This window comes from Neoarthrinium moseri (genome assembly GCF_022829205.1).
Source record: "Neoarthrinium moseri strain CBS 164.80 chromosome Unknown scaffold14_Wmoseri_CBS_16480, whole genome shotgun sequence".
NCBI classification, from domain to species: Eukaryota; Fungi; Ascomycota; class Sordariomycetes; order Amphisphaeriales; family Apiosporaceae; genus Neoarthrinium; species Neoarthrinium moseri.
The window spans coordinates 370532-387639 of record NW_026055128.1 but is presented as its reverse complement, the minus strand read 5'-3'; the positions used below and the strand labels follow the sequence as shown (position 1 = coordinate 387639).

General features: G+C 53.9%; 5 protein-coding genes across 5 annotated transcripts; 2 read left to right on the top strand and 3 right to left on the bottom strand.

The window, feature by feature from the left end:
- Positions 1–659: 659 nt before the first annotated feature.
- On the bottom strand, positions 660–2325 carry JN550_004929 (uncharacterized protein; the record flags this gene model as incomplete). Its single annotated transcript, XM_049316499.1, has 4 exons — positions 660–1595; positions 1654–2058; positions 2158–2213; positions 2283–2325. 4 exons carry the CDS (start codon positions 2323–2325, stop codon positions 660–662), a joined length of 1440 nt encoding a protein of 479 aa, XP_049173127.1.
- Positions 2326–5549: 3224 nt separating this feature from the next.
- On the top strand, positions 5550–5924 carry JN550_004928 (uncharacterized protein; the record flags this gene model as incomplete). Its single annotated transcript, XM_049316498.1, has 1 exon — positions 5550–5924. The coding sequence occupies one exon, from the start codon at positions 5550–5552 to the stop codon at positions 5922–5924; it is 375 nt and encodes a 124-aa protein (XP_049173126.1).
- Positions 5925–8590: 2666 nt separating this feature from the next.
- On the top strand, positions 8591–11192 carry JN550_004927 (uncharacterized protein; the record flags this gene model as incomplete). The annotated part of the gene is made up of 3 exons (XM_049316497.1): positions 8591–9758; positions 9811–10193; positions 10251–11192. 3 exons carry the CDS (start codon positions 8591–8593, stop codon positions 11190–11192), a joined length of 2493 nt encoding a protein of 830 aa, XP_049173125.1.
- A 469-nt stretch (positions 11193–11661) lies between these two features.
- JN550_004926 (uncharacterized protein) lies at positions 11662–12270 on the bottom strand (the record flags this gene model as incomplete). The annotated part of the gene is made up of 3 exons (XM_049316496.1): positions 11662–11781; positions 11866–11958; positions 12106–12270. 3 exons carry the CDS (start codon positions 12268–12270, stop codon positions 11662–11664), a joined length of 378 nt encoding a protein of 125 aa, XP_049173124.1.
- Positions 12271–13779: 1509 nt separating this feature from the next.
- Positions 13780–15845, bottom strand: JN550_004925 (uncharacterized protein; the record flags this gene model as incomplete). The annotated part of the gene is made up of 3 exons (XM_049316495.1): positions 13780–13967; positions 14027–14681; positions 14796–15845. The coding sequence occupies 3 exons, from the start codon at positions 15843–15845 to the stop codon at positions 13780–13782; spliced, it is 1893 nt and encodes a 630-aa protein (XP_049173123.1).
- Between the last annotated feature and the right edge of the window lie 1263 nt (positions 15846–17108).

Below are 17108 nucleotides of genomic sequence, written 5' to 3'. Positions count from 1 at the left end.
AACCCAACCTGCACGCAAGCAGAGATCAGATTTCTACCTGCAGCTCGCTTAGATCTCTCCCGCCCCCCTATTCTTGGCCGGGCGAGGGTCCCACCTGCGGGCCATCCCGGATGCTACCAGAGCTGTGCTGCAATGGCAATCTGGCTGCTCGTCTGATTCATGGAAGTGGACGTGGTGTAGACAAGAGGCAGCCGTTCGCATGAGAACTCTCGCTTATCTAGCTGACTGTTCCAGTGAAAATTGCTCTCGAGGCCAACTCGGCCTGGCCCTTGGTAATACTTGATACCACCCACGGAAGATCAATCTCGCTTCAGTTACCGAAGGTGTATATCCCTCATCATTCGATTCAGAAGGTAACGATCAATACCCCCACTTGATGTACCCATTACGAAGATCACCGTGTCCAAGAAGACTAACATCGCTAGGAGCTCGAGTACAATGTGATCGCAGGAACCAATGCGCAGGTATTATCATATTTGGGATATAAGGGTAATCTAGAAATCAAGAAAACGAATCCCAGCAGTTCCGACGATGAGTTTTCCAAAATTCCATCGAGTATCGGCAGAGTAATCCTGCCAGAGCTGACCCGCTATAGAGACGCTGAAAAGACGACGTAGAAACAGATGGGGCCAGGCCGAAGCGAGTAACGCACAGGGCGTCTAGTACCGATACATCGGTTCCTTGCTCTTCTGGGGGGTGGCGTCGTAGAGCTCGTTATCGTCGTCGTCCTTGGTGTGTGGCTGTTTCGACGCAGAAGCGGTGCCCGCGCCCCCGTGCATGGTCTCCTTGCCAAGAGAACTTTCCTGCCGCCCTAGATAACTCGGGGTGGCATTGAAGCCCGGGTGGAAGGGCTCATACGCAAGTCTCGGTGCCTCGCCCAGGTAATTTGTACCACTCGCGCCCGAGGAAGGACCCTGATGAGAACCGGAGCCCGACGGCTCAGGGACAGGGTCTCGGAATGGATCCTCTTCCGGTGTAATCGATCTCGAGGGGCCCGCCGTTGCGCCTTCGTACATCTTCTCCTTTCCTTTCCCATTGGTCTTACGTGGAGGCATTGGCGGGGGCTCATAGTCCTCATCGTCATCGTCACGCCTCGCGGGGCTGGGCGATGGCCGTCGGGAAGAACCAGCACCGTTTGATACCGGCGCCAAGCCTGCTTCGGGAGCGGTCTCACCAGGGGTATTGAGTCCCGCGTGTTTTCTTGCATTGAGCATGGCTCTCTGATGTAGGCTCAAGGCAGACTGCAGTTGCTCGTTGGTGTCGATCAAGTTCTCCATGGTGTCATTGTCGGGAGATGGATTCTCTGCCGTCATGTAACCCTGAATGCTCCGGCTTGCACTTGTGCATCGATCCGCGAACTCCCTCATGAACTCGTTGTCCAAGACCTCGCCAGGCGGTGTGTTGGTGACGGCCTCCTGGAGCAACTTTGCCGATGTTCGTGCTTCTTCCAGTCGGCTGGCCAGCTCAACCGGGTCTGGCAACCGCCGATTCGTGTGGTGACGCGAGAAGTAGTTCTGAGAGTGGTAGCTCTGCGAGTTGGGGAAGACGGGCGGCGAGTTCACCATTTGGGGTGGCGCGTACTGGGGGGCACGTCCCTTGGGGAGGTTAGTTAGCAGAGCAAAGAGATCACGCAGAGAGAGCAATGAGACTTACCCCTGCCTTCTGCGCCTTCTCTTTCTCCTTGGTCCACATGCTGATGAGCAGAGTTAAGCCCTCATCATCCGACTTGTTATGCTCGAACGCATTCATGGTCTCCATGATCATCTGCTGTACACTTGGGTCGCGACCGTTCCTGAGCAGTTCCTTGATGGTGTCCACGGCCTTCTGGTCCATATTCCGTGTAAAGGTGGGCCCGGGGTTGTCGGCAAGAATGCGCATTAGCATGATTGCGTTGTACTGGTAGGAGGGCCTCGTCCAGTAGTCTTTCTTCAGGTATTTGCGAATGAGGCGCGCGCACTCGGCAGCGGCCTGGGGTGAGGACTCGGCAGCCTCGACGATCGGGGGGAGGTAGAGCACCTCATCGCCAGAGTTGGTGCCGCTCGACTCGCAGAATGATTTCTATGCGCAGCTCTCGTTAGCAAGAGGAGCTCAAACTCTTGGCGGACTATATGGCTTGGGGGCCCAGGTCGCGTGCGACAGGAAAGGTCTTGCACCTACCACACTCTGAGCCACGACAGCCTCGGGGCTTTGGTTCTGGGGGTCGACATCGGCAGCTGGAGTAACAGGACGCAGTCAGTAGGCGTTCAGCCCTATAAGCAAGCCATGTGTCAAACACTTCTTACCGCTGGTATTCTTGCGCCGAATGTTGCCCAGCATCTTCCCCATCTTGAGCGACTTCATCGCGCCCGTGCCTTCGCTCGAGTCGACGTCACGGCCGACTCGCGAACGGATCTAGTGTTTTGCTGCGCTTCCGCTGGGGGAAGCAGGGTCCGTTGATACTTTGGGGACTTAGCGCCAACCAACTGCAGCTGCGCGACACGGCAAGGCCAAGATGGACTGAACTCAACGCAGGCTTATAAGGTTGGGTTTGGTGGAGGAAGAGGCTCGGCGGCTGTCTGGAGCGTCCACGAGCGACTTGCTGGGCGGTGTGGTCGAGGTGCCTGTCTCAGAGATTGGTCTGATGTTTGACAATGGGTTCGCGCGACGTTGAGTGAAGCTCTGGCGCGCTACCTGGTCCGTTTTATGAGGGGCCAGGGTCCTGTGATCGACGTTGGATGGGCTCTAGTGAGTCCCGGTGGCGGCTTGCGACCTCTTGTTGCTTGCCAAGGACGAGGACCGCGTGGCTCCCGACGGAGGACGATCTCGACAGCAGTTATCGGAAGAGAGGCTGAGCTCTCTGCCCTGGTGTGTAAGTCGCAGATGACGCTCAGAGCGGGTTGAGATATGCAGAATGGGACCGTCCACCAGGCACCTATATTTAACTAATCATTCAAGAGGGTGACAGGTCCAGAGGGCCAAGCGGCGTGGGCGGGTGCCTAGTAGAATGCTCATAGGGCAATCTGTTTGCTGCGCCGCAATCCGCAGAGTAGCACGCCTCGCTTCCCAAAATGAGTTCGTGGGTTTGTCATATCATTCACTGCATCGTCCGTCTTCTTCCACCGTTCTCTGAGTCCTTGGATCCTGGCAATTTCCAACTGCGAGCCGCCGCGGCACGGCTTCCAGATGTGGGCTGTTGGCGATCGTCGTGTCTATGTATACCTAGGTGCGCCAAGGCGTGGTTCCGCCAGCCAACCTGTACGAGCAAGCACCGCCATACTGGAGCAATGCAGCTTTTCTCCCGTCGAAAACTCTTTCAGGTAGACATGGACAAAGCCGTCATGAGTTGCGGCTTCAACGATTGCTGTAGAAAGCCCAAGGGTTGTTCCAGGTACGCGACATGCCTAACGTGAGCAACGAGCCACAACACGCACCCAAGCTTGCACAGCCTCGCAGCTCTACGCAAGCTCCCGCGCCCAGTGACTGATGGGTGTGACATGCATTGGAGGAAGCAACTTATTAGTCTAGTCTAATAAGGTATCCAGTTAGCAAGCCTAGCTACAGTGCTGGAATCCTCCATCGAACGCCAGGCTCATGGCACCAATCATTGTGGCGAGCAAGGCAGATCTAAAGCCCAGGCATAGGTCTAGCGGGACTCCTCCCCACCCTTAGCTTTGGCCACGACCCCACGACTGACGACGGTGAAATGCTCCACGAGCGCCCCTCTCATGTGAGTATGTAAGCGTACCTAGGTAGCCAATAAGTCGGTGTGTGGGAACTCTTCGCATGCCGCTCTCTCCTACAGCTGCGTAATTATGTGCTGAAATGCCAGGGATGCGATTGCGCGTCCGCTGCTGGCGGCTGCGGATGGCAGTCGTAAAGCTAGCCCGCGCAGCTTGTGACCGCTTCCTAACACTGTAGCGTGAGTCTTGCTAGACTGGTACGGCCCTCTTGAATTCGAGCCAACTTCAGAAAGCACAATTCCAGCTCGGTAAGTATATGTAGTAGGTATATCTGCTGTCCCGTATTGCCGATGTTTCTTTTCGCCTGGTACTGTGTATGCAATGGCTAATGAGTCGTTCATCTGCCCTCGTAGCCACCGATTGCTCACTTCCTGCGCAATAAGGTGCCTGAATATATCAGTTAGAATTAAGGTGAAATGTGGTCTAGCAGACTAAAACTGCATTCAGGGAGCTATATCAGTTTGGCATTGACTGTCTATCGCCCGTGACTCTTATGCCCTATCCAAGCACCACGCGTAGCAATGTATACTACATTGCCTCCGGGTCACACCAGAATACACAGTCCAGCAAAGATACTGTTTCACCCACGTTCCAGACAGGCAAAGTTTCACTTGTACATAGGAGCAGATATACTCCTTACTTCCACAACCGGGAATCACAGTGCAACTGGTCATATTATAACTCTCTAGAATATTTCACCAGTAGCCTCCGCACCGTTTCTCCCATTCAAGTCTGCGAAGGTGTTTGGCTTTTCTTCCCTCTTGGTTCTCTCTTGCAACATACCAAGGCGGCAGCCAAGCGATGTACTTAACAGTGTCTTTTCCAGAGGCAGTATCTATAACCATCTCGTCGTCTGTCCAGATTGCGACTCGGTGATGTGAGCATATAGGACGACGTGTGGCACATTTCAGAGCCCAAGCACGAGAAAGGCGATCGAGTGTATAGTCGATATAAGTCTATAACTGCAGCGATGGAGCGGATTCACTCGGATTCAACCGTTCGACTTCAGCGCCGTGCGGTTGGGACCTAGATGGCGTCCTAAAAGTGGTGATGTTGGCTTTTGATTCTTTCTGGCCTCCCTAGAGTAGTTCCGTTAGCCTTTAGGTCATAGTTAGATGTCTTCAAGTGGACCGATATTCTGGTGAGCTCTATGATCTGTGTAGCCTTTCATACTCGCGCCTTTCACGCGATGTGTGTGAGTATGTATACCCCACCAGGGAGTACTGCGCATACTCGGAAGTGTTATGGATAACGTACACAAGGACCTGGCGGGTTCCCATCATCACCATCATCCATCGGCGTGCTGAAGCCAACTCTCGGGGAGAGAGATAGCCGAGTCTCGGGAATTTTCGGGCTTGGAAACCTCATGGAGCACGTTTGGTCTGAATTATTCTAGAACCGGACCCTGTTTCCGAAGCACTGGCACTGGTACTGTACAGGTACCAAGAGAGTGCAGTCTAGTAGTGTATTAGAGTCAAATTTTGCGTATGGATACAGGATCAACTCTCTGATGAGCAGCGACCTCTTTCGAGCTTCTGTTGAATTCTTGTGTAGCGAGATCCCAAGCGTCCCAGGCCTCGTGAAACCACGCGGAGATGAGTATTGCTGTAAGATGCCCCTTGTATAAAGTTACTGACCAAGTTTAGCTCACAGCTTCTGCATGTGGGAGCAAGAGAAGACAATTCACGGAGGCGCGGAGATGGAACCAAGGGCCACATGTCGAGCGTGCAAAGGCACCAGCGAGGCGTGGCGTTGCAAGGGATTAGAGGGGCCAGGCGCTACATGGGAACCACAGGTGGTGGTGAACAACTACATCGGGGCTGACACAGTATGGCTCTCAAGCGCAGCAATTGGCAGCTTGAGGTCGCAAAAGGCCTCACGCCGACATTTGCCGCGCTTATGGACGCCTTCATCGTGTTTGCAAACCGCGTTCACCGCTGCCGTAGCATCGCTGCTGCCTCGTCCGAGATTCCGACCCTCACCTTCAGAATTCCACAACCCCCGAGTCCGTCGGGGTCCTCAATAGCAACGTCTCCGTCCTACGGCAATTGCACAACACCACCGTCACCGTATAGGATATCCAAAGCTAACAGTTCGTCTCTAGACAATTTTGAGTCCCTCCTCTGCGTGAATGGGAACAGTTGGGCTTGGGGCTTCATGATTGACCCATCCGCGACGCCTCTAGATTTACTTGTAACCCTCTAGGTCGCTGAGCGACAAAAAGAATTATACATGCTACGCACACCTGGCATTCACATAGATCATTGCACAGTGCTTTAGACCAAAGTTTCTCGGTGAAGGCATCTCTTGCGGGCTTGAGATCTCCGGCAGGTTCCGTCACTCACAGGCGAAAGTCGCATCATCTGACAGTTCACGTAGCCTCGACCACTCGGAATAGTCCAAAATGTATTGCCTCCCGATATTTCATGCTATCATCTGGTAAAATTTTGGGATGGACTTGCTTTTGTAAGCGAACACGCGCGCATGGGAGCTTCGGAAGGTCTCATGCCAATCAAGAAGCCTTCCAAGAGAAGCTCAGTACCACTATTGCTCCCCATAAGGAATGGATGGGAATTAAAAAGGTTAGATATAAATATAGTTGAAGAAACACCTAGTGCTCTGAAATTTGGTTATGCAGATGCTGGACAGGAAAAGGAGTCCAGCCTCAGACCTCCTGCTCACTGCTTTCTTCACTCATGAGAATCAATGGAGGACATATAATTGCACCGTCCTTGGTACTGGAATGCTATAATTTCATCAGAGCACCGAGTCAAGCTATATTTGTGTTTCAGGGTCGTACCGGGGAAGGCCCTGCTCGAAATGGTATATCGCATAACGAGTGCCCACCATGCTTGATCCTGGCCTTGCCCACTATCTCACTGGCGCGGCCATATTGTAGGCGCGAGTAACTGTCCATATTTTGGCCCCAAATCACTTCAGGAGACATCCGCTACTCGCCAAAATTTGCAATCGGTTCCGGTAAACTACTCCCATAACAGTTCTGAACTGGTGGCCTCGAGAGGCACGGGTTCGGCTGGTCGCACGCCGGTGAAGGCATGCTGTCTACTCGCTCTACGTGAAGGGCGCCCAAGATATTTGATATCCGAAGGCAGAGGAAATACATAACTCCAAAGTACATACAAATAAATACTAGACAGTTCTTGTCATCATGACATGGTTTTACGTGGGTTGAACAAGTAGTCGGGCAATTATCGCCGAGTGTCACGCTACCATGCTGATCGTGAGGTACGGCGCACACATCACTTCGGGCATCCGGTCCTGTATGGGTCGTTCTCAACCCCCGGGTTGGTTCGCTATCTTGACCAAAAGAAGTCGGTCATGTTTCGCAACAGAGCTGTCATTGTCGTTGAAAACAAACAAAAGGCCAAGGATTACTTGTAGTATCGTTCTCCGCTATTCGATCACATAGTTCTCGGGCTGTACGGAGTCGCCATCTTGTCCCCACGTCTACGCTCCACCGGAATCCTACACCGGTCGTGATGGCTGGGTCAGCCAGGAGGAGCCGGAAAAAGACTCAAGGGCATTGCCACAGTAGCAGCTGGCGACCGTGAAGACAAGTTCATGCGGAGTCTCCTAATACTCAAGGTCTCTTGAGGATCTCGTCTGACCCCGCGAGGTCAAGGGGCTTATCTGCCTGCCTGCCTCCGTTAGTCTCGAGGTGGGCGAGAAATGTTCGGGGTCGAGGATGCAACGAGGAGGCCAGGTGGGCAAGGAGGTGTTCTACGTTCACAGCACTTGGTGGCACGAAGCAGCTGTCTCAGTCAAGAGCAAGCCGGTTGAGCCGGAATCAAGGGCTGACATCGGCGTCTGGAGATCGCTCTCGGGGGCCAGGCGGCGAGGTTGAAGTCGGAGGACCTCAGCCCTGCCGGACTAACCTATCATTCATGGGCAAGAGTCGAGTGGATGGCGTTTGCTGGTAGGAAGGCAATACCCCAGCCGCGTGCTGATTGGCGCAACGCAAAGCGTGATTAGCCCCAAGGCATGACCACTTTGACTTTCAATTGAATCCCCTTCTCAACTCTCTCCTCACTCTCACCTGGACTTGACAATCCTCCAGCAGCCAGGACAAGAACAGGAGGCCGCACTGCCAACGCGTCCTCTCGATTGTCTGTCGCCAAAGGTCTTGTGCTGCTCCGCACTCACGTGTATACCATCAATTCTATTGTCTCTTTGATCGATTCTCTCTCTGCTTGCATCTCACCTGAAGTCCTGCAGTAGGAGCAGAGCCGGACAACTCCTACGTCTCAGCACTCGCCTAACGCGAGGCCAGGCCGTTCCACTCTGCCAAGACATTTTCGGACAGCTTTACTATCACGCACCCGTCTGCCGATTTTCACACTACCATCTGCCACCCTTTCTGCCTTCTTTTGCCCAGGTCTTTGGACTTACACCTCCGCCGCTCATTGCCGACTTATACCATAAGTTCTGATACAGTCTCTTGGTCCTGTCTACTGTAAGTATTTCTTTTTACTTTTCTCCCTTGCGGCCCAGGGTTCTCCAGCACGGTGACCAATGACGCTCTGGCACGTTGGGCGTTGAGTTGTGTACACATTATTTCTCACGGCCCCCCTAGCTGCACACACCACTCACCACACACGCTCACACACACACACCCCCCATCCCACTTATTGTCGGCTATTCGCTCCCCAGACCTTCCGTGCCGACCAGGGGCGGTCGCGTTTGTGTTAGCCAACCCTTTGCCCCCCCCTACATACCCACTCACGCCAACCAACGTCCAGGAAAACAACATCTTGCAGCGCGTCACTAGTTAACCACTTTATTTAGTCCTCATCAATTCAGTCATTCAAAGGCACCGCCGCCATTGATCGCGCTGCCGCTCTCTACTCACGATGGAGACCACAGCAGCCATGGGATCTCTATCACCGGCGCGTGCCATCTTCTCCGAGACCAGCACCGACGCTGCTGACACCTTCTCACACGTCGCGTCTCTCAGCTCCACGCCCCCTACCACACTGACAGACGGCCTAAGCACAACCTCCGAGTCGCCCAAGCAAGAGAATGCTATTGTGTCGGACTCGATTGATCTCGCCGTTCACGACCATGCCGAAAGCACCGCCACGCCTCCACTTGCACAGCTTATCGAGTCCATGGACGCGGAGCGTGTCGCCGAAGCCATCGAGGCTGTCATTGATGCGCCCGAGGCTCCGCTGGCTGAGCAGACGCCAGAGCCGGCCGCGACGCCGTCCGCGCGCGCGCGCCGGAGTCGGCAAAGCATGCCCGTGTACAACTTGTCCCAGCTTAGCGGCACTGCTGGCCACGGCAAGCGACGAGCGAATGGTGACGATGTCTCTGACAAGAAGCGCCGCACAATCTCAGGCGACACCCTCGTGGCAACTGGGGATTCCCCTAAAGCTACCAAAAACCAAGCGAAGAAGCTTGGCAAGTCACCCGAACCACCGAAGCGCGCAACGCGATCATCCGGCGCCGAGGTAGAAACCCTGGCGACCAAAATATCCTCGTTAGGGAAGCGAAGCAGGAAGACATTTGAGCAGGGGCTCAGCAAGATGTCTCGCGAGATTCGGCGCCTCCAGGACACCAATGAGTTTGCCAAAATTGATACCAAGCCCGTCCTCTACACGACATGGGCCAAGGGCAAATATGTCGACCCAAAGGCTAAGGAACAACGTGCGAGCAAGAAAGCAAAGCTTGCTGAGTCGCCCAAGAAAGGTGCCCCGGAGAAGGAAGCAGCTGCAGCGGCACCAGAGGCTCCGGCGCCAACGCAACGCAGGGTCAAGAAGTGGCTAAACCATGGCTTATACTCAGGCCAGAGTGCCCCGCTTGACATCATGAAGCAGCTCACGCCCAATGAGAAGAAGATTGCAGCCGAACACCCGGAACTTATGCCGAGCGCAACTGTCAACAAAGTGCTGCCTATGCCCGTGTTCAACGGCATTCGACTCCTAGTCCAAGGACGGGACTTCAAGCTGCCCTACGACATCTGCAATCCTCTGCCTTCCGGCCAGCCCAAGCCGGCGTCGTGGCGTTTGATGACTCGGAGTAAGCTATATAGCCCGCGGCCACCACGCTGGTAAATGCTGACCTTGTTTAGACCGTTTTGTGGGTGAAGCTGGTGCAAACTGGAAAAAGAACCCACATTTCAAGGATTACCAATCCAAGTGTGTCTGCACTCCTGAAGATGGCTGCGCTGAAAGCTGCCAGAACCGCATCATGCTTTACGAGTGCGATAACACCAACTGTAATGCCGGTGCGGCCTACTGCCAAAACCGCGCTTTTGCTAGGCTACAGGAGCGCGTCAAGGCTGGAGGCAAGTATCGCGTCGGTGTTGAAGTGCTCAAGACCCAGGACCGAGGGTTTGGCATCCGTACCAACCGATGCTTCAGGCCTAACCAGATCATCATGGAGTACACGGGTGAGATCATCACTGAAGAAGAATGTGAGCGACGCATGGAAGAAAAGTACAAGGATAACGAGGTATGTCCTGACAACAGCTCCCTTCCCTCGAGGTCACGTGGCTGACAACATCGACAGTGCTATTACTTGATGTCTTTTGACCAGAACATGATTATCGATGCCACGACTGGTAGCATCGCGCGTTTCGTCAATCACTCCTGCCAGCCCAATTGCCGTATGATTAAATGGATCGTATCAGGCCAACCCCGCATGGCGCTGTTCGCTGGTGACAGACCCATCATGACTGGCGAAGAACTGACTTACGACTACAACTTCGACCCCTTCTCCGCTAAAAACGTGCAGGCGTGTCTTTGTGGCGCTCCCAACTGTCGAGGCGTCCTTGGCCCCAAGCCTAAGGAGATCAAGCCGCCAAAGCCTTCCAAGGAAGAGCTAAAGAAGGCCGTCAAGAAGGGAGTCAACGCTGGAAAGCGGAAGCTTCAGGAACTCCTGGGTGGGAAGGAGGATGCAGAGGGCAATGATGCCAAGAAGCGCAAGATCAAAACTGCGACAGGCACTAAGGCCAAGGGTTTGAAGCGCACTCTGTCCAACGCGAGTTTGAAAGCGGCCCGAAGTGCTGCCAAGGTTGTAAAGAAGAGCGTGTCGTCAATTTCGGTCAAGACCCCTGCTTCTGGACGAAAGATTGCCACCATCAAGCGGACGTCCAGTGTAGTCAAGGCCTACAGCAAGACCAAAGCTAGCAGGCTCTCTGTCACGCCCAAGAAGTCTGCTTCGCGCAAGTCTAGCATGACCGTCGTCACTGCTGGTAACAAGAAAACTACACCGAGCACCCGCACTCCTGCCTCAGCTAAGAGCGCAAAGAGCACGAAGAGCGCGAAGAGCGCAAAAAGCGCAAAGAGTGCCAAGGCTCTTGCCTCTCAGTCTGCAGACACTCCGCGTCGAGGTCCAGGAAGACCCAGGAAGCACCCCATTGGTTCGGTGACCCCCCGCAAGGGCGTGGATTTGGCTCGCACGAATAACCAAATTCGTCTTGTTCAGTCACCTACTCTGGAGACAGCATGAGAGGACCTAAAGCGTCTTTGGCGCACTCACGGGCAACTACGAGCGGGCTGGTTTTGAGGCGGACGGCGGCGTCACGAGGGGTATCTGATTTGTGCAGGATCAAAATGGTCGGCAAACTTTCAACAGCTAACTTTCCTCGCTCAACGATGTGGAGGAGTTCTGTACGAAGTGAGGACCATTGAAATAGGGGCGACGGTTTAATTATCTCATAACTGTACACTAGCTTAAGTAAAGGACCACATGAGGAAGGCATTAGGAGGGGGCGGTCCAGGGCGTCCGGCGTATGACTGCCAGTTGCTATTATCACACAAGCAGACGGCAATGATTTTAGCATCAAAGGACCTGGAGTTTTGCGTTGCAGTCTGTGCTGCTACAGTAGCTGATGAATCAACACGGTGACTGATTCTTGTATTGCCAGGTTGCAGGAGCCTGTTGGGCTTGAGGTGTACGATCTGTGAAATTACTATAGCTACGGTAACTTCACTGCCGTATCCGGGTTATACTTCACCGCGTCAATGTTGGCGGCAGGAATAATTCTGGCATGCGTGCCTGAATGAATGCCCTTGCTAACACGCGCGGTCAACGAAGCCTAGAATTGCGCGAGCATCTAACGCTAGAAACACCTCAAGCGACACCCCCAGGCCCAGCCCCTGTCACTCTTCATTTAACACACCGCGTTGCAGTCTGCGTCATAATGGCACGTGTAATCGCCCTCGGGCGTTTGGCACATCTCGTTCCAGATCATGCTCTGGCCCTGGCATACAACCTATATTGGGAGGAAGAAAACGTTGAATTAGCCATCGCCGTGACAGACAGCTGATGCGCTTGGGAGGGGAGGAAGGGGCTTGTCGGCGGCATTTGGAGTTGGACTTGGAATGTACACGAGATGGTGGACACATCCCGCCCGACTTACCTTCATGCCGTCCGGCGTGCAGCCTGACGTGAAGCCCTCGCACGCGCTGTGGATCCCGGCGCCCGCCCAGCACTGCTGTCCTGACGACGGGCTGGCGGCGGCAGCCGCTGCTGCGGCGAGGGACGCGAGCATGGGTAGTACGACGAGGTAGCTTGTGAGTTGCATCGTAGTTGTGACTGTCGTGGGGACGCTTACGCCGTAGATAGGGCAAGACAGGGGAACAGAGAGCAGAGCACGTCCTGCAGCACGGGTTCTTGACTTGTAGTGGCTTGTCTCAGTGGGGAAGGCAAGTGGAAGGGGGTTTGTGAACAAAATGTTCCCACCACCGTACTTATAAATGTACCATATCTTATATTTATAGATTTATACATAAACACGCATGAGCCTGATGGACTCTCCTAGGTCCCAGTCCTGGTTCCGTGACTTCCACTCATTTTTGAGCTTTAAGCCCCTTACGGCCCTGGCCTCAAAGTCCTCGATCCCTTGTGGCTCATATGAACGCATCCTCGACATATCACAACTCTTTCGGAGCTAGTCAGTCGCCACAACTCAACCAGGAGTTACGACGAAGGAAAATTTGTCCTCTGGTTACACTTGAGAACTCAGCCGGGGGGCGGTCTAGTACGGGGAAAGCCCTCCACAAGTGCTACGGTGTCCCATGTCACCGTATGACGTTTCCGTTTCAACGCAGAACGCCGGAGGACTCGAGTGTCCGGCACGGGCGGGTCGCTTCGTGGCTGGTGCCATCCAAGTCAGCTTGACAGAATCGCCGTTGGAAAGATCGGGCGGAGATGGTGTGCCATGGATATCGCCCGTTCGCATTCTCGACCTGCGGTGCTCTTGGGGGCTCTAGGGCATCGATTCAGCGATACGTTCCTAGCCATTTCCAGCTCGCATAATGATAGGCTTACATCCTTCCCGTCTTGGACATATAAGACACATAGACCAGGAGATCCTGATTCCTGCATCCCGCAGCAAACAAGTGAAAGGAATTACGTCAGCCTTGAAGGATTTCATCCTGATCAAAGTCAACCCCTACAGCACTAGAGATTGAAGAAGATCGCCAATCTGTGGTTGATAGGAAATCCTCCATATGGTAATCTAACACTCGGATGATGCAAAGTGGATATATTTTGATTACGCTGATGCTTGCACATGGAACCAGGTTCGTACGAGCTCTTTATGGGCTTCACATGTTCTTATAGGTTTCATATGACTAGGCGTAGCCCTCTACAAGGACCCTCCACCTAATCAGTGGCCTAATTAGTGCTGCTTACAACGGACCAAGGCCGTCAGTAACCATTCGTGGGAAGCATCGACAAGATGCCCCGTTTTAGGCAACAGACACAGATACATCACCGCCCTTTGTCAGCGGAAGATTGCGGTGACAATAGCTCTGTTCATGAGCAAGCGTGAAATCTGAACTAATGTGAATACAAGTTCCTTCCCTCATTCATACAGATGAGCTATGAGCCAATCTGTGAAAGACTATGTAAGTCAAGCCGTAAAGTAGTATTTCAACCTGAACTCAGTAACGCCGATTGCTACCATTACTTCCTCGTCGCAATGGCTGCATGCAAGTCTAATGCTGAGTGTTGGTACACGAGAAAGGGAGAAAGAGTCATGAGAAGGCAGGCAAATAGCTGTCTTGAGTGTGCTGCTCAAACGTGCTGCTCAGGAGACGGGAGCGGCCTCTTTGGGCAGCTCAATGAACTTCCCGCTGCCGGCCGGGGGAGCTTCGGCATCCACTGGGGTATCTGGAAGAGCCGGTCCATCAGTGTCCGACAGATTCCCGCTATTTGCTGCGTTCTCCATTGCATAGAGGCGGGCAGCTCTTCCCTCCTTCTTGCGTGGTTGGGGAGCTGCGTAATTCGGTTAATAGCCAATTTCTACAGCTGAATAGAGACTTCTGGTTGCTTACCTCTGCCATTCTCTTGGACATAGAATCGTCTCAGCAGCGAAACGGCCTCGTCGCGCAAGAAACCACCGTCAGCAGGATAGCCAGGTTCAACGTTGCCTCCATCACCGTCGTCTTCGTCACGGAGTGAGGGGGTAACTCGTCCCTTTGAGATCTGGTCTGCATCTTGTGGGCCGTAGCCATTCTGATAAGGTCTGTCCGTGGTTGGCTTCGGGACTGCTCGTGAGTTGACATGAATACGGAAGACGCCGCCCGTGCCGCCAAACTTGTCATTGACAGCGCCAAAGTAGACTCTCTTGATACCAAGCTGTCGAAGAAGCGATGCGCACATGACGCATGGCTCCACGGTAACATAGAGTACACACTCCGAGATGATGGAGCGGTCGACTTTGGGCGAGGGGTGAAGCTTCTGTCCATAGGGAAAGATGTGGCCATCTGAGGGGTCTACATCACCCCAAAGAGACTCATCCATTGACGATTCGTCCTTGACGTCGGCGTCTGATTGGTGAGATAGCAAGGCTGATAGGGCCATGAACTCGGCGTGACGGGTACCATTGCGGGTTACATTGGTGGCGTTCATGCCTTTTGCAATGACTCGATTCTTGTAGACTAACACACAGCCAACTGGGGTCTCGTTGATTCCCAAGGCTGACTCTCCCTAGATGGTGTTAATGATTGCCCATAAAGAGTTCTAGGCGTTGTGTGGCCATGGCTCAGGCAGCGAAAGGAGGCAATTCGGGATTGTGACAGAGATGCAAGAAAAATTGCTCACCATGTTGAGAGCTTCTCTCATGAACTTGAGATGGATCTCTCGCTCCCTCTTGCCCTCTTCGGTATCTGGCTCGATCAGGCCAGGCAACACCTGACTAGGGGGCGTCACCAAAGGAGCAAGAGGCTTCAGTGCAAACGACTGCTGGGGCAGTCCAGTGGCTACAACCAGAGGGACGGCAGCCGCCTCCACGGCGGCAGTGTCCTTGTTGAGCTCCTTCACGGGCACCGCCTTGTCGGTAGGGTCAAATTGACTGATCGAACTGGACTCGTCAGCTTGACCATTCATCGGCCGAGTAGCCTCCTTGGCTGCCGGCTTGACGGCAGGGTCGGGCTTTTGTGCGCCGGCTTGGATGTGGCTACCCGTGTCTCGAACCGCAGGTTGATGCCCAGCTGGTACGACAGCTGGTAGGGGTGGCGTCTGAGAAACGGCGGCGCTCGCAGTCTCCCGATCAGCAGTAACGAGATCGTCCTTGGTGCCTTCGACGAGCTGCTTGGTAGGCGATACGCGGCCACGATTCTTTCCAGACGGTTTCGTGCCAGTGGGACTCTGGCCGTCCGTCTGTTTGCCACTGACCGTGACATGACTGTTACCGGCTTGGGCGGATGTGCCGAGGGGAGCGACCTTGTCGTGGGTAGGATCTGAAGGTGTGAGGGCAGTCTGGCTGGGCTGCTTTCCGGGGCCCAAGTTCTCCTTGTCAGGTCGCTGGGATGTAGACGCGGCAGGTTGAGCGGCGTGAGGCTTGAAGCCTGAGCGCCTCTGACCTCCGCGTTTCTTAGACGCAGCCATGCTTTCGTCCTCTGATGATGGCAGTCCCTTCTCGAGGTCCAGATCGGCAGGGTGCTGCGCTCGAGACGTGTCGGGCGTGGAGCTGGGGTTGGTTGCCGATGGCTCTGATGCAGCTTGCTCTCCGCCCGATGCTGGCGGTTGCTCTGGCGAGGTGGTGTTGCTGCTCGGGGCGAGGTGAAAGATGCGGTTGAACAGGTGAATGAATGAAGCAAACAGCGCCTGCCAAAGGCCTGAGATGTAACCTGAGAATTTGTGACCCGCCATTTTCCCGTTCTTTCCTTGGGCAGCAATTCGAAACGCTTTTGGGGATAATCGATTATACAGCGTCGGCAATGACGACAGCCACCAGTCACCTGGAATCACTCATCAACCGCACGCGATTCACTGCCAGTGCGAGTGCGACAGCCTCAGCTGCCGGCGCCTTTGTGACTGGACGCAACGCCGGCAAAGTCTGCCCCAGAGAGTGAGACTGCTCGCCCGCTGCTGGCCAGTTTGGATGAGCTGAGGTCTACTGCCCTCTGACTCAGATCAGAGCAGACTCGAAACGGGCGGTCTAATACAGCACAACGAAACAACGCAGGAGGAAAAGGACTGAAGGGGATGGGGCCTTCATCCAATCAACCCCTTGCAACTCGGCCAGCGGCTTATTTCGAAACTTTGATCTCGTAAATCAAGTCTCCAAGAGGGCCAGGCCACGCTCAATACCAGAGCAAAAACCGGCCGCTGGGGGTCCGAGTATCTGAGATATCTGGTATACGAGCGAGCGTATGTAGCATGGTGTTAGTCGCGGCTGAGAAATCTCTGCGGCTAGTGAACCACCTCGCTTAACCCCACAAATGCGCGAGACACCCCCTGTCGCCCACTAAGTTGAACAGCACCTAAGTTAACTTACCCAAAGCGATAAACTCGGTAGCTGCATCATAGTTATCTGACTTCAACCTGTCAGCAAGTACAACTACAAGTTATGTAACATGGTGGTAGCAATCCTAGCTTCAAGCTTCCCGTTCACACACAGGATCCTAATTAGGCGTTACTTCCGTCGACCCAGTAGGTATTTCAACGCTTGTGCGGTCCAATAAATCCTTCAATAGGTCATCATGTCGGTAAACTTCCCAGCGGAGCTTAGTCGAACAGGGTATTAACTTGGTAAGGGCCCGAAACTGGGGTACGCTATCGGTGCTACAAAGCACCATGCCTGCGAGGCAAGCTGGGTGTATAACGACGACGGGCCACACAATAGCAATCACTAGATAGCCAGCAAGTACAAACTACCATAGGTCGTGATTGCAGGGAGAGAGAACGTTTTTAAATTCAATGGCTGGAGTTGTATTGTTTCTACGTAGGTCGGTTTGGTATCAACCACTGTATAGACTTCAATGAGCTGGACCAACTTCAGACCATCTTGCTTTCCCCCATCCCCTGTATCTTCATTCCCTCTACCACCGAAAGTTATCAAGGGTATCTAACAGTAAATGCAACACGCTATTAACAGCACCGAGAGGGTGCGGATACACTGTCTATGGATAA